A 22629-nucleotide genomic window follows, 5' to 3' on the forward strand; every position below is an offset into this window, starting at 1 on the left:
GTGAGGGGTCACCGACAGAAAAAAAAAGCTGCAGTTGGGCGCGGGAGGGCCACCTCACTGCTCTCTTACTGTGTGAAGCCTTCACCTTCATCCCGTGCCATGCCTCTCATGTGGGGGGAACGGCTAGAGCTCCATGTCCCGAGGAGGGAGGACTTGTGTGTTTTCCATCTATTAATAATATCTTGGGGGATGAATGGATGGCGGATGTTAGCTTCAGCAGGCGCAGCGATTTTCTGTGTTTTCCGCCCTAAGCGCCGCCGCGATCCCCGCTCTCAAATATTCTTCTCCCCTGCGACTTGGAAGCATCAACCGGGGCCTCGGGGCCTGCATGGAAAAGACCTCCGCGGCCTTGCGCGGCAACCAGGAAGTGAGATCGCTCAAGATGAATGAAGCGTAGGACCTTTAGCGTGTCTTGATGCGAACTAGTCATCCCGAAGAAAAAAAAAATACTGTAACTCTACAGAGGATAACTCTGTGTTAAATTTGAATCAGGAGGACGGTCTCGTTCCCATCCAGACCCGCCAGGAATTCAGATTTCAAAAATGAATGAGCTATAGGTCCAGTCAGATCAGATCTGACTGATTTATTTATTTTTATTTGTCCTTTCCGATTGTGACGGCTTCCTACAAAAACCAGGAAGTATGATTCCCAAGATGAGTGAAATGTCAGACCGTATCGTATCATGCGACACAAGAACGAGTCAGATAAGAACAAGCTTTCCATCTTTTATTCGGCGTGGATAGTTCTCCTTTTCTGACTGTAACATTCTTCCACGGCAACAAGTTAAATTCTCCAGATGGACCAAACTGTACGACCTCGGTGTGTCCTTGAAAGAGCTAAGCATACCGAGAAAATGTTTTCGTATTGATGAGAACTCCCAAGTCAGAATCGGGTCGACGTTCCCTTTCCATGACTGTGATCATCTTCCACCAGGAAGTCAGAATTCTGAAACAGGAAATACAATTCCTTATCATGTCCAAAAACAAACATCTTCATTACATTTTCCATGATACACGCACATTTTTTCATATTTTATTCCGATAATATCTAAAAATCGGAATCAAGAGGTGCTCCATCCCGACTGTAGAATCCTTCTGCAGGCTCCAGGAAGTCACATTAAAAGAAAAATTAAAATGCGGTCAACTTGTTATAAAAACTACAACGGATTTCCCCTGTGGGGACTGCTGTGTGTGTGTATGTGTGTGTGTGTGTGGTTGTGTGTGTGTGTGTGTGTGCATGCAGCCCGAGAGGGGGTGTGCGTATATCCAGATAGAGATGGTATCAATCCAGGCCATTGAATGTATTGATTAGTTACCTTTCTTATTAACATGCTGATTAAAGGGAGAGCGGGAGGGATGGAGAGAGAGGGAAAGGAAGCCAGGCGCTGTGCACGAGGCTAACAAACGCACTTCACCTCCTCTCGCCTCGGACGCACACGGAGAGAGGATTTTTGACGCAGAATTGGAGGGGGGAAAAAACCCTGCGAATAATCACATGCAGCGATGAGGAAGAGGCATGAAAAGGTGGGAGAGGGTGAAGAAGAGGAGAAAGGCAGGGGTGGCCTTAGGAGGCCAAACACTTTAAAGGAATGACTTTTTATTTGCACTGACCCAAAGGAGCGCTTGAATAATATGCCTTTGCCCCCGCAGGCGGGCGGTGTCTTCTACTTTTTGGCTGGTGATGCAGGTGAAAAATGTCCAATGTGTTACCCTGCAGTTTTTAGCATGCAGCAGTGTCTGTTGGTGCTAGCCTTGACATGTTTGTGTTGTAAAAGAGATTTTTTTTAAATATAACATTTTTGAGATCTTTATTTCACATTGACTTACTAAATCGCAGGTGACACAGGTGAAACATGCCCAATATGCTACGTGCAGGTAACCAGTTAGCTTGTATGTTGTTAGCATTCTACAGTGTCTGTACACATGTTGATTTACTATGTTCGTTTTTTTTTAATCTAAAATGTTTTAAATCTATTCATTTAACATTGATATTTACATGTTTACTCGGTGGCAGTTGACACAGGTGACGTATGTTCACTATGCTAGCTGCAGTTAACCAATTAGCTTGTGTGTTAGCCTGCTATAGTTTCTTCACACGTTGACCTGGACATGTTGTTGTTGTTTTTGAACCCTGATACGTTTTTCATGAATTATTTTAGAGATATCTTAATTTAGCATTGACTTGCGTTAGTTGGAAAACATCGAATATGTTACTTACAGGTAAACAGTTGTTAGCATGCTACAGACTCTGTACAAATGTTGGCCTTGTTTTTTTTCTTTTTTTGAATACAATATTTTATTTCTTCATTTTTACTGTCTACTCACACTGTGCTGAGAAGGAGGGTGGTGAAAATCTTCCAAATTGCGATTTGCAGCTAACCATTTAGCATGTGTGTTGTTAGCATAATGCATTATCGGTTGACGTTTATAGGCCTTGACCTGTTCGTTGGATTCATCTAATACTCTAGGCCAGGTGTATACGTTTTCATTTCACACTGACCTGTGTGTTTACTTGTTGGCTGAAAACGCGGGTGAAATATGTTCGGTATGTTCCTGGCAGCTAACCAGTTATTAGCATGCTCCAACATCTGTTTATGTTGGCCTTGACGTGTTTTGTTTTTACAATCTAATATTGTTGTTACATATTCAATTAACATTGATCGTTTCGTCTTTACAAGTTGGTTGGTAACGTAGGTGGAATACAGTATGTCCGATATGGTATTTACAGCGAACCATTTTGCTGCATTGTTGACATGTTTATTTTATGTTTTTTTTTCTTTATCTAATATGTTCGCTCTTTGTGAAGCAGGTGAAATGTGTCCGATATTTTATATACAGCTATCCAGTGGTGAGCATACTTGAGTATCTGTGCGTATTATCATTTTTTTAACTCTAAAAATGTATATATTTATTTTCACTCCACTTGCCACACTCATTGTGAAGTGACGTATGTTCAATATGCTACTTGCTGCTAACCACTTGCTGTGTTTGTGTATTTTTATTTTTCACATTTTCAATTATTATTAGATATAGAGTAGATATTTGTATTCATTTTAACTGACTTTTTGTGTCTTAATGTATTTGGACTAATTTTGGCTTTGTTTTCTTTGCTCTGCTCTCCGTAATATTATTATAATTATTTTTAATTTTTTGCAGTCTCCTCATGCTGCACTGCGGATGAGAGGACAGTAAAATAGTCAAATATCTTACTCGCAGCTAACCAACCGTTAGGATGCTGTTACTCTCTGAACACGTTGGTCGTTCCATCTTTATTTTTATTGAGACTACTATTTTATATGTCCGTTTAAAACTGGATGTGCATGGTGAAATGTGTCCAGTATTCTGCTTGCAGCTCACCAACGGTATCAATTAGTTGCACAAGTTGAAGGTGTTGACATTTTCATATTTGACATTTGACATTTTCACAGTACATATTTTATTGAAACGTGATGGCTGCCATTAACTAATATTAACGTTGGCTTCATTGAGATTTATTTTAATTTTTTTTTTAATGTGAGGGGATGTTGTTTCATTTTGCCTGCCAGCAAACACACATTTTCACACTGATGACATGTGACCATTTTTTTGGTCATGTATTAATGGGGCCATATCGGTTCTTTTTTTGTGTGTTATTAGTTAATATTGATTATTTTTATGCAGGGGGTTGAGAAGTAAAGACCAAATGGGAGGAAAAAAATGCAAATGAGAGTAAACTACTCACATTTTTGGTGAACTTTGCCGCTGCTAAACCTATTTAACCTTTTATTAAACGTATATATTTGATAAGATGGAGATGGAAACACACACACACACACACACACACACACACACGCTAATGTCATTTGCATTACATTGCATTGGATCTTATGCCATATTTGAAAATTGATGGAGGGCAAATAGAAGCTGTTCTAACATTCGTGGATCAATATGCTGAATACTAACACCTTCTCCCCCTACACGCGCGCGCACACACACACACACACACAAACACACACACTGGGCTCTTCATTAGGTACACTATGTAATGAGATCCAGTGCGGCGTGGGGGGTGCCTCAGTAATGCTCGCTTTTGATTGATACTGTCAGAGAGATATTAATGTAAAAATGTAGTTCTTGTTGCGTTTAATAAAACTGCATAATATAAGAAAACCGGGAGGTGCTCTATTTACAATGTTCTAATTTTGGGACCAATTTATTTGGCTACCTCAGTGTGAAAATTTTTGACATCAGATTGTCTATGTGTACCTAATGACGACCCCCCCCCCCCCCCATAACAACAACAACAACAACAAAATCTATATATTGGTGTATGATAACATGCATTGTGTTTAAAAACTGCATGTGGTCTAAAAACGGATCGGAAAGGGAAAACAAAAATGAAGCCCGAGAAGTAAAAACATAAATGAGCAGAAAAAATACTCATAAATATGATTTGTTTTAATTACTGAATTTGTTGGTGTTGTTGTTGTTGTTTTGCAGTAACGGTTGATCGATCGATGACGTGAGCGCGCGCACGAGCTTCGCTGAGGGGAAAAAAGAACAAAAATTAAAGTACATTCAAATAAATACGCATTTGTTCTGTCAGGTTTTTTTTAAATTTTAGCTTATTAACTTCCCATCGCAGCTGATCTTCTACGTGTGAAGTCACGAGAATCTACTCTCAAAACACACACACACACACACACACACACACGCACACACACACACACACACACATCTTTTTATTTGGCGTTTCCGTTCGTTCCTTTTTCTCACTAATCCAGCGCAATTAATTCACGTATTGATTAACTGGGCAGCGCGCGCGCGCTTCGTTTTATTGATTGCTTGGCGAAGCGGAAGACATTAAAACAAACAAAAATAAGGGGTGAAACTGGAGGGAAACCAAGGCTTGTCTTGAATGTTGTTATATTTAACGAAGGAATTGCAAATGTTTCTGTTGAACATATGGAACGAAATGTCCTTCCGGATTATTAAAGGCGCCGATTATATCGATTTGTTTCAATTCAGTTGTCGTTCCTTCGAATAGAACTGAAATTAGTTGAGAAAATTTCTGCTCACAATTAAATTTTTGTTCATTTCGTTGTTTTGTCTTTTTTATTTTGCTGGATACAGTTTGTTTCTAATTTCAGGTTGGAGGTATATTGCAGTGTTCCATCTTTTTTTAAAGGTACGTGTGCATGTTTTTTTTTTTTTTGTCAAAAAGCAGGTGGAGTTTAATGTCCATTATGGTGTATCCGCTTGTAAAATAAAAAGAAGAAAGTTACATTAAAATGCGTTATTTAAATATATATATATATATATATATATATATATATATATATATATATATATATATATATATAAAAAACTCAGTGAAGAGGCATTAAAATGAGCGAGAACATAAATGCTGCAGGCTAGAGATATTAATGACAAATTGCACTCACGTTATTTGATTTGAAGAGATTTCGGGTGAATTTACTCAATTTGATTTTGTAAAAGCGTTGTATTTAATAAAACCTCGATACAGATGCACTTTTTTTTTCAGTAGACCATACATACCTAAAAAAAAAAATCTGGGTCCAGACGATTTTAGTTTGTGATATCATCTGACTAAATAATATTGAGTAAATTGAACAAAAACATTTTCGGTGTACTGTGTCATTCAATTGTTTAATGGGATCACAATAAAGTCACACAGTGCTAAAAGAAATATTTCTTCTCATTGTGTGTGCGTTTGTGTGTGTGTGTGTGTGACAGAAACCCTTGTTAATGTGCTATTAAGATTAATGTGCGACATCAAAGTCTGCATTTTTGCAGATTTAAATATAATACGCGAAAACAGACTTTGTTTGCATTCTTTTCGGTTTCATTCCAAAACGTCTCTGCGACGAATATGCAACACTTGCATGTGCATTTACAGTACAGGTAAAACAAAATTTTTCAATTCTGATGAAATATTGTTTCACTCGATAATTTTGAACTGTGACGAAAAAAAAACGAATCCCTCTCCGAAATCCTTTTGTTTGTTTTATGGCACGCACTACGTGAAACGTCAAGCAAGCGTTTCCCTGACCTTTCGGGCCAATAAGCTGCTGGGAAACCTGACGATCGTCCATCAACAAATTCCATTGCAAATTATGTTAATACGATTCATAATTCACAAGTATAAACTTAGTGTAAAAAAAGAAAGTGTTTGAACTTTGAACTCCAGTCCCCATGGGAAGCTTCTACAAGCACCCCCCCCCCTCTCAATTTAGGCCCTGATGCGCGTGCACGCCCCATTCGAGCTTGCCGATCGATCGCGTGGCATCAGCTGCAGTGCACGCGCAGCGTCGATTGGATGAACCCGTTTATCACGTGGGGCAGCGGGGGGGGGGGGGGGGGGACACATTAATAATGACTATTATGATGAGGAAAATGATCGTACAAAACAAAGCAGAGGAGCAAAGAAAACATGAGCAAAATCACCTCAAAAATATGTTTTTTTTATTAAAACAAATTACACATAATTTCCCCCCAAATATATATATATATATATATATATGTAATAAAAAACCTATATATAATATATATATATATATATATATATATATATATAGTTTTTTTTTATTACATATTGTGTCATTCATCACGTCACTTTATTAGGTACACCATCTACTGATGTCCAATGCAGAAATCCATCTAAAATATGACAAATAATAGAACACAACGTTCATTGTAAATGAAGTCTAATATTAGACTTTTTTGCATTTTCTTGGTACAGGATGCACAGTAATTGTTGACAAAACACTCACCACATTATTTTTTATTGTTCAACATATTGTAACTACATATGATATGAATACATAGGCTTGTGTGAAAGCAGAGCGACTTCATTAGGTACACCATTTAAGGAGATTCAATTGACCCCCCCCACCCTAAGCCCCTTCCACCCCCCCCCAAATGTGCCTTAAAAATATGACGTCATCATAACGCCACTTAGTAGCTGACTAAAATATGAGGAACGGGACTCAATTGTTCACTGGTTCAAATACACAGAGTGGCCACTTTATTAGGTACAGACAAGCAACGCATCACCCCAAATTTTGCCCTTAAAAAAATATTATTTTGACACCGCAGTTGATGCAGGTGTCCAAAACACGAGGAATAGCGTGAAACTGCACTAAATTGTTCAAATACGTAAATACCTCCCCCAATATATATATATATATATAATATATACACAAATACAAATATTATAATTTTATAATTGGGTACGAGATAACGTTAACTTAATATTTAAAAAACAAAAAACGATTATGTTGATTTCCCTCCCCACCCCTCCGAATTGGATTACATTGGTCGGCACGGTGGTCGACTGGTTCACAGGGCAGAGGTGGAGGTTTCGATTCCAGCCTTCCTTTCCTGTGTGGAGTTTGCATCTTCTCCCTGTGCCTGTGTGGGTTTTTTTTTTTCGGGTACTCCGGCTTCTTCCCACATTCCCAAAAGAAGACAAAACATGAATGGCAGGTTAATGGAACTCTCTAAATTGTCCCTTAGTGTGATTGTGAGTGTGGGTGTTTGATCGTCTCAGCGTGCCCTGCGATTGGCTGGCAGCCGGTTCAGGGTGTCCCTCGCCTGCTGCCCGAAGACAGCTGCGATAGTCTCCTGCACGCCCGCGACCTTTGTGAAGATAAACAGATGAGAAAAACGGATGGTTGGATTACATTGGATGGTGTACCTAATAAAGTGTCTTGACGAGTGTGCATTTCAAAAGGTTTTTAAATGGTTGAATTCGACATTTTTGGAGTGGAACATGAGATGGAAGGACTCAACCTGAGATGAAGAGACGGGTGGGGTTGTGTGTGTGTGTGTGGAGGGGGGGGGGGTTGCATCTCCACCTCCATGAGCACCCCCCCTAGAGAGAAAGGGTTAATTGGAGGAGGAATTTCATCGCACATCTGTCAGATTTTAAGGCCGCGGTGACGCACCGAGGGGAGGGGGAACGATCGGGGGAGGAAGAGGAGGGTGGAGAGGAAGAGGAGGAGGAGAAAGACTTGGTGCCGAGATCGATGAAGTGGCTGGCAGAGCGAAGAAGAAGAAGAGGAGGAAGAGGAGGAGGAGGAGGAAGAAGATCTCGGCAGATAATGAAAGAAAACGCGCCGCAGAGCAGCTGTAGACCAACGCGAACGAAGGCGGAGAAAAATTACGAGGGGCGGAAAAAAGCAGAAGAAAACGGAGAAATAAACGCACATTTGTTTTCGGTTTTGGGTGGAGAGCAACACAAATAAAAAAAAAAAAGCTTGACGGGGGCGCGGGGGGTGGGGGTGGGTGGGTTTTGGACCGTGCGTGTGCACGTCGCTCGGCGCAAGGAGATGCTCGGCAGCATCGAGCGTGGATGCGCGCTGAAGGTATAGTGCACCATTTCGATTCCTTTTTATTTATATTTGCTTGTTTGGATTGTTTCTTTTATTTTTGTGCACATTTTATGATAGACTACCATGAAATGCGGTCATTTGTTTGAGGGGAGAAAAAAAAACGCTTGCGCGGTATACTCGTCCGAACGCGGATTCGGACGCGGTTGGTTTGTTGTTGGAATTCTGCCCCCACGGCACGGTGCGTTAGTGGTTAGCAGCAATTCTGTCTCACACTTCAATTCGAGGTTTGAATCCTGCATGCTTGTGTGAGGTTCTCTCCTCCCACATTCCAGAAACGGGCAGCTTCGTTGGAGTGAAGACTCCAAATTATTCATCAGCGTCAATGTGTGACTGCTTGTTTGTCTAAAATGTGACCTGCGATTGAGTGGCAATTAGATCCCACTTCTCTCACCAAAAGTCAATTGGGACATTCTCCAGTTGACCCCCGCAACACTAAATGGCCTGCAGAACCGAAGTGTGAATGCTTTATTTTCTCGATCTAGATTGTAATTGCCTGGCAACCCGTCTATGGTTTAAAGTCACTCGGGATAGGCTCCGACATCCCCCTGGTGTGATCCAGGATGACCAGCACGGCGCCCGCCATCTATTTTTTTTGTGGCCCGTGGCATACAGGAGAAATAACTTTTGACTTGGCCCGCAATGCTATTTAAAAAAAAAAATCTGTTGGGGTGGGCAGTATTTGTAGCGTAGCTGTCGATAAAGTGGGGATCCGGGTCATGGCACCAACTGAAAAGTTGTATACAAATCTTCGCCGGGTCTTTAATGCTTGCAATTTGATCAGAAGACGACCAGAAGACTGTATATTCTCAGCCGAGCTTCTTTAACAGATGCCAAAAAGATCAAGTACACAGCTGTAGAGCCTTTTGCTGTTAGATGTGGATAAAGGTCGAACCCCCCCCCCCCCTCCCCTATGTGATTCCTACTTTTGACCGCCCACCCGTCTTAAATGAATTCAACTCATATATTTGCCAAGGCGGCGGTCCGGTAGTCCAGTGGTTAGCACGTCGGCTTCTCAGTGCAGAGGTACCGGGTTCGATTCCAGCTCCGGCCTCCCTGTGTGGAGTTTGCATGTTCTCCCCGGGCCTGCGTGGGTTTTCTCCGGGTGCTCCGGTTTCCTCCCACACTCCAAAAATATGCGTGGCAGGCTGATTGAACACTCTAAATTGTCCCTAGGTGTGAGTGTGAGCGTGGATGGTTGTTCGTTTCTGTGTGCCCTGCGATTGGCTGGCAACTGGTTCAGGGTGTCCCCCGCCTACTGCCCGGAGACAGCTGGGATAGGCTCCAGCACCCCCCGCGACCCTAGTGAGGATCAAGCGGCTCGGAAGATGAATGAATGAATATTTGCCAAGGCTGTCATCGTGAAGGGAAGCCAAGTAAAAAGGAAGAGCAGGGTCACAGCAAGTCTTCGATCTAATCATACATGGCAAAGAGGCTAAGCTAACATGTGGAATGGGGAATAGCGCTAGTACCACTGACAAGTTTACATAATACATTTACAGCTAAAATAGTAGACCAAATTTCTCTCTAATTCAATTTCCGAAAAACACATTCCACCACTTTCTTCTGAGTGTCAAGGTCCGATTTTCACATGAAAGGTTCTCAAGTCTGGTCATCTTAGTTCGGATTGATCTCATTTTGACTTTGAATGTTGGTTTGGGATTCAGCTGCTGCTTGGTGGGATCATATTCTAGTGCAGGGGTGTCAAACTCATTTTTGTCGTGGGCCACATTGTAGTTACCGTTTCCCTTGACTGAAACCAAATTTTAAAAAGTAAATGACAATGGTTTATTCAACTCTTGTTTAAGTTACTGTAATGAGGGGCTTTGTTTGCACGAAAATGCTGACAATATGTCTCGTATTTATTACAGATGAGAATTTTAAATTTTGGTCGAGGTTTTAACAGGCATCCAGGAAGTTGATTTGCTTTCACGGGCCACATAAAATGAAGTGGTGGGCCAGATCTGGCCCTCAGGCCTTGAGTTTGACACCAGTGTTCAGTGGGAGACAGGGACACAGGCCACTCAAAAAACCCCAAGTCCAAAACAATTTGCCTTCTCACTTTTAGCAGTCGTGGTTTTTAAAAATAAGTAATTTCTTCCTTGATTGATCGGTTTTACCTTGTGGAACAATTTCAAGTCAAGCAACTTCAAAGTGGCCCTTGCATCTTTTGGAAAAAAAAAACAAAACCCCAACACATCCACTCAAGTGTAAGAATGATAGAAAACATGAATTTGGCCCGAATGCTGTTTGGTTTTTGCAACGCCTAACTGTCCTGTTGTCTCGTGCAGGCACAAAAGGAGACTTGAAGAAGAAGAAGAGGGTCCTCCAGTGGGTGGCGTGGGAGTGCGAGGAAGTACTTAACGGCGCTCACATCATTAATTAGCCGCCAGAAATCAATACATTCGGACTCATCGATAAATCCATCCGCGATGGACGGGAGTCTGGGAGAGATGTCGCTGCACGGCCACGCCGAGCTGCACTCGCGGGACCTCTCGGCCGCCTTCCCCCGTCCCCCACTGAGCGCCGGCCCCCCTCTGGAACCCGAGCCACGGGCCCCTCCGCCAACCTTCGAGCACGCCATGTCGGCGCTGGGCTACAGCGGCGACTCCCCGTCCGGCTCGGGCAGCACCTACACCACGCTGACCCCCTTGCAGCCCTTCGATGACAAGTTCCATCACCACCACCATCACCACCACCCCTGCCTCCCCGTCAGCAACGTCATCGGGAGTTTCACGCTGATGCGCGAGGAGCGAGCCGGCCTCTCCGCCAACTTCTACAACCCCTACGCCAAAGATCTCGCCATGAGCCAGAGTCTGACGCCGCCCACTTCGGGTCTAGGGTCCATGCACAGCTATGGAAGTCCCAACGGCGGGGCCGGAGGTGGCGGCGCTGGACAGATGCTCCACGGTGGCTACGACGTCCACGGCGGGAGCCTCTTCTGCAGGACCTCGGACTTCGGGCGAGAGATGTCGCCCCCGGGATTGGGTGCCGGCGACATGTCCATGGGGCACCAGCTGAACAAAATGGACGGGTCGGCCCATCACCCTCACATCTACAGCCAGCACTACCAGGCGCACCACCACCCCAGCCAGCCGGCTGCCAAGATCGCGGACCACCTGCATTCCCTAACGTCCTCCCCGGGGGACGGCACCTTGGGTGGCGGGTCCCCAGGGGGCGGGGGCGGCGGCGGCGGCGGCGAGGAGATCAACACGCGTGACGTAGCCCAGAGGATCATCACGGAGCTGAAGCGCTACAGCATCCCGCAGGCCATCTTTGCCGAGCGCATTCTGTGCCGCTCGCAGGGGACGCTCTCCGATCTCCTGAGGAACCCCAAACCCTGGGCCAAGCTCAAGTCCGGACGCGAGACCTTCAAAAGGATGTCTCGATGGCTGCAGGAGCCCGAGTTCCAGAGGATGGCCTCGCTCCGGCTCGAGGGTGAGAACGCAACCACACGCACACGTACATACTGTAAGTGGAATAACGGCATCCATGTTCAGTGTTCCCAATACAGTAGAAAGATGCTCCGATAAGAATCTTGTCCCCCATGGAAGCGATTCCTCATGGAAACCTGTTCAGGAATAACAATATGGTGGAATCATATGCCTCGTGGAATGAGGTTCCTTGTAGATGAAAGTTCCAAATAGAAAGATGCCCCTTTGTAGATTGCTGCCCCTCACAGAAGGATATTCCCTCGTAGAATAAAGGTCACAATTGAAAAATGCTCCTGGTAGAAGGACGTTCCCCCATAAAATGCTTTTCCTCATTGGTCCTCATCGAATGTCGTTCCACATACAATTTGTGTTCCTCGTGCAATGTTTGTTCCTCATGGAATTAGGTTCCAAACAGAAAGATCCTGCTCATAGAATGTTGTAAGACGTGGTCACGGATGCGAGAGCATCTTTGGTCTACTTGTCCATGTTCTAAAAGACTGCAAAAGACTACAAAAAGTATTCCACTGCTTATGACATCACACACTTCCTGTCTCATCCTGAGCTTAACGAAATCAGTTTGGGAGCCTTCATTCTAACCAAACTGGTTTAATATAAAAAAAATGTTAAAAAAGAGTAAAAGAAAGAAACAACATTTTGGACCGCTTTGAGAGCCCAGACTTTTTCCTAACGGGGGTGGGAGGGGGGGCTGCGGTGCTCGTGGTGGTGGCAGGGACTATTGTTTTTTTTTTTCCCCCTCTTGGCCGATTGCGCTTTTGTTTAATTACAAGTGTGTATTGATTACCATGGGAAAGAACAGCCGGCCTCGGCCGCCATTTCCAGATGGGAATTAGCATTCTGAGGAAGGCTTCCCGCGTCTCCTTTCTCACTTCTCCTTGATGTTGTTTCGTCAAATAAGCGTTTATCTGCCGAGACGTTTGTCCAAACACGTCTCACCGGTGAGCCCGGGATTTAGCGGTCGAATGATATACGGCACGACGCCTCGAGTGTTTGGAGGAGGCCATTGGGACGGTCACTCCAAGTGGAGGACGTGGGAATCCGCAGATGAGGAAAATGCAAAATGAGCCGTGTTCAAAGTCCGGCCTGGGGGCCATTTGTGACCCGCCTTCACTTTTATTGGGCCGATGCATATTTAAAAAAATAAAATTAAACACGGCTGCATTAAAAAAAGTAATAGAAAATAAGTTGACAAACAATGTTGAAAAACAGCACACATTTAAAAAAACTTAAATGTAACAAAAATTAAATGAATAAATCTCACATTTAAAAAAATTTAAATCCACATGATTGTTCCAAAACCTATTTATACATTTTTTTAACAATGTCAGGTTTCAGGAATTTTATGTTATACTGCACAATTGGAAATAAATGTTTCAAGCTACAACACTCTTTTTATCTCTATAATATAAACTGCAAAAAGAAGAAAAATAGTTGACTATTACAAGATATAAAATGTATTTAAATGATTATTTTTTTCAACATTTGAGCAAAAATGCGAAAATCTGCCGCAACTCTGTTCTAAAATAATGATTCCATTCACTAAATAAATGTTTGAAAACAAACCATTAGAGATAACACAAAAATGTATCGATTTTAAAAGTGAAATACAACTGAACTGTACTTAGGTCATAATTGTTTCACGAACCACTCGTGGCTAATGACAAGCCCGTTTGGATATTGTGATTTCTAAGCAAAAATGCACATGACTGTTGTTTTTAATTCAGCCATGCGGTCACGCAAGAGTTAACCAGCCTGGCCGAGTCTAAGCTCCTCACATTTAATCAATAATTTCTATCAGCCGCTGGCCCACAAAGCAATGGGGAGGTTGGGGCGGTGTTGGTGTGGTAGAGGGGGGCTACTGTGTGGGCTGCGGGGGGAGGCCAGAGCTACCCTGAGGTGGGGGGAAGGGATCGGGGTGGGGGTTTGGGGTATGGGCGCTCAAGGACTCTCCATCACGTTTGCGCAACACGAGACGCAGCGTACATCACGATTAGCGGCTGTTCTCACCATCATAAGATGCCCGGGGGGGGAAGGGGGGTAATATTTATGTCAGCCAGCCACCGCCGATTTATTGCGCGCCAATTGTGAGCCTTTTACGCGCCATTACAGTGCGAGCAAGCATTTACTTAATGGCCACCGCAACCGCCGACGCCATGGCCAGGCAGGGAGGAAGCGGACCAGGACGCCAACCCCCCCCCCCGCCCATCCCGGTTGCCCTCCCACAACAGGCCGTAAATTCTCCCTGCACTCTAACTAGCCATCGCTATTGTGTTGCCATTTTTATTACGACATATCATTCCTCTTTGGAACAAGCCAATCTCCTTCTAGTGTGTGTGATTTGGACACTCGGCAGCAGTATAGTATTGTCATCCAGACAAAAATAAAGAACAGTTTCACAATTATTGGAAATGACTCAGTAATCTGCAGTAACATTAGTTGTTTTCTTTCTTCTTTTTTTTGCGGAAGACAAAGAAAAATATGCCTGTGAGTACTGTTACATTGTCTGTCTACAGTTGCGGCTGCACCGTTTCTGTTCATATCTCAATTGCTTAAAGCAACTGAAGTCCCGGAGGGCCACTGTCCTGCATGTTTTCCAATTATCCCTGTTGCAACACACTTGATTTAAATGATCAGATAATCAGCAAGCATGTGGCTTCAAGCATTGCAAACCAAACACATTTTGGCTTAGAATTAAGATGAGCAAAGTTCAATTAATTAAGTAAACTTTAACTGAGAATGGAATCAAACTGTTTCTTCAACTATTCGGGTTTCAAATTGGCCTCGATGTCAGCTTTTTTTTCATCCTTTCCATCCGATCGGTTGGTCGGACCAAAACTGGTTGCAGACAGCGAGCAAAACACACCAGGAGCAGTCATTTGCATGCATGAGCATGGCTGGTGAGTGTGACGTATATCATTTGACATTTAATGGGTTTTTGTCATGACATTAGATCATTATTGATTGTAAACTGCTCTAGATGAGGTAACATTGTGTGCAATTAGATTGCGTATTTATACAAAGTAGTTTTGATGGTTTAGGGTTTAGGGTTTAGGGTTAGGGTTAAGATTAGGGCCTTGGGTTAGGGGTTAAGATTAGGGTTTTGGGTTAGGGTTAGGGATAGGGTTAAGTGTTAGGGGTTATGATTATGGTTAGGATTTGGGCTAGGGTTCGGGTCAGGGGTTAGGGTTAGGGGTTAAGGGTTAGGGTTAGAGTTAGGATTTGGGCTAGTGGCTAGGGTTAGGGTTCAGGATTAGGGTTAGAGTTAAGGTTAAGGTTAGTTTAGCGTTAGGGTTCAAGGTTAGAGTTATGTTTATGGATAGGGTTTTTGTTGGAGTTCCCGTTAGAGGTTAGGGATTAGGGTCAGGGTTAGAGTTGGAGGTTTGGGTTAGGAGTGAGGGTTAGGGTTGGGTTAGGGTTAGGGCTACGGCTTAGGTTTAGGGGGTAGGGTTAGGATCAGAGGTTAGGGTTAGGTTTAGGGAATAGGGTTTTTGTTGGGGGTTAGGGTGAGAAGTTAGGGTTTGGGCTAGTTGTTAGGGTTAGTCTCTAGTGTTAGGGTCAGGGCTAGGGTTTAGGGTTTGGTTTAGGGTTCACGGTTAGGGTGATGGGTCAGGGTTAGGTTTTAGGAATTAGGTTTAGGTTTAGGGTTAGGTTAAGTTTACGGTTTGGGTTCGGGTAAGGGTTAGGGGTTGGTATTGGAGTTGGGGTTTGTTTGAGCGGTTAGGGTTACTTCAGCGTTAGGGTTTTCATTGGGGGTTAGGGATAAGAGTTTGACTTTATGTGGTGCCCCCCGCGTACTGCCCGAAGATGGCTGCAATGGGCTCCAGCACCCTCTGCGACTCTTGTGAAGAGAAGCGACTCGGAAAATGGATAGATAGCTGTCATAATCTCATGTTGTTGGCGCTCCTTAAGCATCACATGGCAGTGAGCGTGTCACATCGTTGTTTAGTCATACTTTAAAATGTCCGAAGGTTGTAATAGAGTCACCTAGGAGAAAGACGGAGAACAAGGCGGCGCTGAGATCCCGCTTGTTTCCCTGGCGAATGACCAAGAAACTTGGAATGAGATGTTTGGGGATGACGAAATGAAGCGAATCCATTGAGGTTGTTTCATTTATTTAATGGAGTGTTTGTGTGGCGTGTGCGTGTGTGAGTTTGAAGGTCACACTGAGCTGATATCTCCAGCCTATCGGTTGAGGCGCAGCTGTTATTTTGTTTACATGACACGAGGAGTCGTTTACGGGTTAGCTAGTTAACAGCCAGCCAATTCTACGCACTCATTCTGCTGATTCACCAAGGCCGGTTCCCACCTTTTAAAGCCACACACACTCAAAGTCACAGATACAACAGTAGAATGTGAGGATGATGACCCCAAGTGGAGAAAATAATACCTGCATTTCACATGTTGCACATTGCTCAATTAATCAATGGGATAATTGTTAAAATATTCAATGGCTACAATCCTGGGTAAACGTATCACTGTAGTAACTGTGAAAGTATTTGGGTTGCAACTAACTATTATTTGATTATATTTTTTGTATTATTTATTGATAAATCAGATTTTTTTAAAATCCCTTAATTCAAAAACAGGACATTATTTCAGATTGACAATAAATGCAGAAAATGCACAAACTTAAATGATTAAGGTGGTTCAAATATCAGAAATGAGGCAAAAATGATTCCCAAAGTAAAAGCCGATGTTTGCAAGAGCTTTGCCATATTGGCCCGAATATAAGACGGGGTTTTTTTTGCATTGAAATAAGACTGAAAAAGTGGGGGGCGTCTTATATTCGGGGTCTAGAAATTATACCCATTCATGACGCTTGATGGCGCCAGATATCATTGAAGCGAATGCTGAACTTGACTCCCAAGGCCGAAGCGAACCCCTGTCAAGAAGAATAAAAATAAAAATTGCGGTAGCACGAAGAAGAAAAATAAAAAATAGCGGTAAGTAACAAAATAGAAGAAAATAATACAAGAGATAACAGAAAATGGAGAAACGCAGCGACAATCTGGAGAAAAGTGGGTCGAAGATCGGCCAGGCTAACCGGCAGCTGAGGAGAAGTTATGATGTCATTTACATTTCAAAAACCAGAAGCCATTCATTACCGAATGTGATTGCACTTTAGTTTACATGTTTAAATGTTCAGATATTAAGATTTAAATGGGTCAAAATAACATGCTTTTTCTCTCAAATATATTGTTATCGTCATTTGTTTATGATGTAATGTAATTCTTTTCTGTATAAAAATGAATTTGGTGTTCAAAAAGTCTTTTTTCAAATGTGAGTCTTGAAAAAAAGGGGGTCGTCTTATAATCAGGGCCGTCTTATATTCGGGCCAATATGGTAGTTGTATTCAATGCGAAGACAGCTTTCATGGAGGATGACTGAGAATCTGAGAAAATGTAATGTTAGCAGGCTGAAATTGGGAGGGGGTGGGGGATGGATCGGGGGATTTTGAATTAAATAGGTGTCAATAGATCTTCTGCTTTTGTTTGTGTGAAGCACATTGAGTTGTCTTGTCAGCTCATGCAGTTATTATGATCAGTTAGCGTGTCACTGAAGGCATCCGAGTGCCCGACAGAATCGCCGCAAAGCTGCTGGACGCGTGCGCCGATGCCTTTCCTGACACAAGTTGCTGATTCGTCTCTTTTTGAGGCGTCCGGTTTGCCGACCTCAGCGCTTTCCCTTCAGACAAATCCACTTTGCCCGCACTTAATCCATTTGTCTTCGTTAGCTGCCTGGACTTTTTGTTTTAATTTGTCTCGTCGTTGCGTTCCCACCCACTGCGCAGCCTGCAAGAGGAAAGAGCAGGAGCAGAGCAAGCTGGAGAGGAACCAGGGGCCCAAGCGCACTCGGCTGGTGTTCACCGACCTCCAACGTCGCACCCTGCTGGCCATCTTCCGGGAGAACCACCGGCCCACCAAGGACCTGCAGGTGACCATCTCGCAGCAGCTGGGCTTGGAGCTCTCCACCGTCAGCAACTTCTTCATGAACGCGCGGCGCCGCAATCTCAACAAGTGGAGCGACGAGGGCCGCCCGTCCTCCACCGGGTCCTCGGGATCCAGCGCCTCGTCCTCGGCGGTGTCGTGCAGCACGGCGTGATGGCGGCGGGGCGGGCGGCACGGGGACACGGAGCCGAGTCTGAGCAGTGACCGGCCGGCATGAAATGTCCTCCTGAAGGCGCGGAAGCAGCCGTGAGCCATCATTTCAAACCAAAGCGTAGGGCGGGCGCCCTGAAGTGTGGCTAGGTGGGGGAGGGCGCCGCGTTGATACAAGTGCGGGGCGGACGGTCCCGCTTGTACAGTGGTACCTTGACTTTTGCGAATCATTGCTTGTTTAATTTTGTTTCTGAACGTAAATCGCGGATGTACGTTCAGACGTTTATTAAACGGGAGATATAGGCCCACACAAACAAAATGAAAACACTCGCACATTGAGAAGATACGAGCACGCTTAGAGCGACCGTGGTACTCCGGATCTTGTCACTCACTAGGCCACGCCCCTTAAAGGCACACAACACACAAATGTCCACGTTTGTGACCTTTTATTTTTCACAAAGACAAAATGAGAACAATTGCAAGGAGCATGCTAACATTCCGACTAGCTGCGGCTCCTGATTTTACTCTTTTGGCCACGCCCCTTAAAGGCACTCAACACACAAATGACTTTTGTCTTTATTACTTAAAAAATATCGTTTAACAATACAAATGTTTTTTTTTAATTACACAAATACAAAATGGTAACATTCTCAATGCGCAATGAGAACACACAGTGAATTAAAACCACATGATAACTGGATGGTCTCAAGTCTAGAATTGAGCCACACCCCTTTAAGGGAAACATCAACACACAAAAACACACAAAAAAGTTTGTGTGAAGTGTGTGTGTGATTATCGACTTAATTATAAATTAATTATAAAACCACTTCAATTCTTTCCCTTTTATTTTGTGATGTCTTCATCTTTATTTTACAAAACAGTGCAAGTTTTCATTTTCATTTCAAAAATGAAAAATCAAGTGGCGTTTGGTCACGGAGTCGAGGTACCACTGTACAGTCCTTTCCGTGAGGCCATCTTGTCGGCTTCTTGTAGGTTAGTGGGCGGCGAGAGGTTCCACCAATCAGGAGCAAGCATAATTTTGGTGCACCTCCGGCCTCGCCCGCTCCTGACCAATCAGGAGCTGCTGTTTGCTCATATGTGCTGAGCGTTCTCTCATTCTGTCGTGTGTGATTTTTTCCTGAATCAGACCCTTCCTCCTCTCCCATTTAGTTTATTATCTTCCGCCTTTCCTGGAGAATCATGATGAACGAGGAAGACGAGGAGTTTATTTTTTTTTAAAGCATGCGTTTCCATGGTGATGGCTCCAACGACTTGCAAGGCTGGAATCATCCTGAGGCCTCAGTATCGTCTTCGACTCGCAGCTGTCAATCATTCGCTGTAACAGGAGAAGCCCCACCCCCCTCGCCCAATGCCATGGCCTTGACTGAATCACAAAGACATGGACAGAATCCATTCATTTTGGGCTCCCAAAAACCATTCAAGGTATTTGAAAGGAAGGGGGGGGGGGGGGGGGGGTTTGACACTTTCTCTCTGTTTGCCACACATGCCAGTCTTTATTTTGTATTTAATTAATTACTTTTTTTTTTTTTTTACACTGAAGGAATGTGATTCTTTCCACCGTTCTTTTGTACAGATGTCAAGCACACGCCGATGGTTTTTGGTCCGCAAAGGAAACGGCTTTAAGTCACCGCCCTTTTTGGCCAAGTGACCCCATCCACTCTATTTATCTTTTGTCTATTTATTGGGTCCCCCCCCCCTTTAATTTATTCACCTATTTATTGACACCAACGATACCATTGTACATGTTTATTTATGATGTCTGTGTTTTTATCCGATGGGCACTTTTAGCTGTAGAATCCCATCGTAATACCAAAGATGAACTTTGCTTCCCTGAATGTAACTCTCGAACCCCCGACGCCTCGATTCCTCACCACAATCCCTCCCCCACCCTCCTCGCCCCCTCCCGTGATGTTACGTACAGTATCTTGACGGCCTGTTTCTTTGTGTGTGTGCTCAGCTCTTCTAGGCCAAAGCTTCTTTGAATGTCGTGATATGAATTATGAATATTGATCATGTTGATGATGACAATAATTAGCGGTGATGAGGTGGCTCGGGACCCTCCCCTCCACCTTCCCCGTGAGTCTTCAAGGTCACGTGCTCGTGTCCCCCTGGGTCCTGCATGCTTGTGACCCCGACCCTAACCCCCCATACACCTCACTTGTGTCCTCATCCACAGTCTCAGTACCAACGGGGTCCCTTGGGGGGGGGGGGGGGGGGGGGGCTCGAAAGAGCCAACAAAAAGGGGTCATGTTCTTGGGGGGCACTTCCAGGTGTTTTTACTGCCTCTTTGGTTTTATTTCCTGGTTGTTCAAGGGAAGCTCTTTCTAGTCTTCTCAGTCTAGTTTAGGCCACATCCAGATGGGTAATTATGACTTTGGTTTTGGGGCTTTTGAAATCCAAGGTCAAGATGGTCCAGCTCTGGTTTGGGGCAAAATTCTCTTCAACGCAAAGAATGTATTTTTATGTGTCCAATGAGCCCATGTTATTCACGAGCACCCTGCCCCCCCTGCCCCAAAAGGTTTATAAAGCACTACTTTTGTCTAAACGAAGCTCCTCGACCGTCTTCAACATAGTTCCTTAGCACCAAGATTTCATGAGATGGCAGCAAAGAATTAATTTTGATGCTTTGGATATAGTACAAAAATAGTAAATAGGTGAGTTTTTCAGCAAACGGCAGAGGGTAGATCAAAAGTTCCCGGCTCTCCGCACGAACTCAGATATTTTTTGACCTTTTGGCCTTCACTACACATTGTTGTTGTTCAAGGTGAAGACATTTCAAACTCTCTACTCGGTTTGTCTTTGGACAAAATTAACCCAAGAGCCATCAATCTCGTTTTGATTTAATTTTTGGCTATGGTGCCGCCGCTTTTACCCAGCAGCTCAGAAAATCTGACCCCGCCCCCCCAATATTGTATGTCTTTCTTATCTGATTTATTTTGTATCAGGTCTCCAAGGGTTTGAGGGGTCCAGGGAAAGCCATTTTTGAGCATTTATTTCACATCCTTGATATCCACGTACACTCTTGGTCCTCACAAGTAAGACATTCCAGCGCACGAGCAGAACGACTGTGTCTTCCTAATCGGGCCTCATTCAGCACAGTAGTTTACTTTTAAAGTTTAATTGTATACAAATAGGCCAAAAGTGGCACCAGTAGTTGCAAAAGGCTCAAGAGCAAGACCAAGTTGTTCCACCTGGGGGCCCCGAGTTGGGGGCTCAATTGGGCTTCTCGCAGGTACAAAGCATGCATTAGCACATGGATCTTTAGCTGGATATGAAGGATACGGAATAAACGCCCAAAAGGCTTTTCCCTCCTTCTCGTATGGTTGTCTTAGCTTTGCAAAAATACCAAAGATTGAATCTCGTTTCCCAGCAGTCTTTCACTGTGTGCACCTGACAGATGAGCAAGGAGGGGGGCGCCGAGGGATGCCGCTCAATTTGGGGTGGGTGGTGGGGGTCTTGGAGGAGGTCATCGACTTTTGGAGTCGACTTCAAAGGAGTCCTTCTCTGCGGGTATTTGCTCGGGTGTACGCTCTCGGACCAACCGGCGGGATTTGGGCAGGCCGTGGGTGGACGGGGAGGTGAGGGGCAGGGGGGAGGGATCAGAGAGGATGATGATGGTGGTGGTGGTGAGGGCGAGGGGCTGAGCCTTGTTTAAAGTTTCATGTTTAACAATTGTTAGCATGATCGAAAGTGTGCTGCCGATGCACATTTTAACCCTACCGCCGCCTCCCCACTGGCCCCACCTGGTGGCTGGAGGATGCAAATGAAAACCTCTTTCAGGGTCAAAGCGGGGAAAAAGCAAAAAAAAAAAACCCAAACAAAACTAAAAAAAAATCATAATAATAACCAAAGATTGAAGACGTTAGCTGCTGCTGATGCATGGAGCACTCAGAGGAATGATGAAGCACCACGAGCATCCATCATTGCGGGAATGCTGAAGAGCAGATCTTATTATGCAAAAAAATTATTTTCATTTGTTTGTGTTTTTATTTTTATGTATTTATTTTTTGGGGACAGACTCGTCACTTTGCCACTGATTCAAACATCGCTACTTCGAAATTCACATCTTCGGAATCATTATCCGCGCTTCCTAAATTCCTAATTTTTCCACAATTCCACATTTCACACGAGTCCAATTAGATCAAAAAAGCATTTTATAAATTTAGCGCACATCTATCTTTTCCTTTCCATCTCACCTTTAGAACGGATAAATGTCCGAATTTCCTCTCGGCATCAGCTCTTCAGTATTCAACCGCAATTTCAACAGAAATTGCAATCGCTAGTATTGATGGTGACATGAACAAGACAGTGTTATTGTGTTGAAGTGGAACTGAGACGTTGACTCTTTTGACTGTGCCCCCCTAACCTATACAGTACTCTAACCCCCCCTTCCCTACTTTCTTTTGTGTACACAAAGACTTGACCATCTACCTCAACTGTGTGAGAAGAAATTCCGTAACCAAAGAATTCCATGCTGTCAGGGTGTCTGCCTGTCCGTCTCATCCGTCTCTTCTTCTTCTTCTACTTCATGCCTTTGTGTCCAAACCCCCCCCCCCAAAAATAAAATAAAAAAATAGCTGGAATCAATCTTTAGTGGCGCCCGAGTGGGCCCGCGTCCAGCCAAAGCTTCCGTCCCGTCCATCCGTATCCTGTGTGTAAATAAATT

General features: G+C 44.0%; 1 protein-coding gene across 1 annotated transcript; it reads left to right on the forward strand.

Annotated features, from left to right (window-relative positions):
- The first annotated feature begins 8012 nt into the window (after positions 1 to 8012).
- On the forward strand, positions 8013 to 19006 carry onecutl (one cut domain, family member, like). Its single transcript, XM_052066484.1, has 3 exons — positions 8013 to 8368; positions 10684 to 11830; positions 17636 to 19006. Exons 2-3 carry the CDS (start codon positions 10825 to 10827, stop codon positions 17944 to 17946), a joined length of 1317 nt encoding a protein of 438 aa, XP_051922444.1. The 5' UTR covers positions 8013 to 8368; positions 10684 to 10824; the 3' UTR covers positions 17947 to 19006.
- The last annotated feature ends 3623 nt before the right edge of the window (positions 19007 to 22629 follow it).

Source organism: Hippocampus zosterae, chromosome 5, assembly GCF_025434085.1.
Source record: "Hippocampus zosterae strain Florida chromosome 5, ASM2543408v3, whole genome shotgun sequence".
NCBI classification, from domain to species: domain Eukaryota; kingdom Metazoa; phylum Chordata; class Actinopteri; order Syngnathiformes; family Syngnathidae; genus Hippocampus; species Hippocampus zosterae.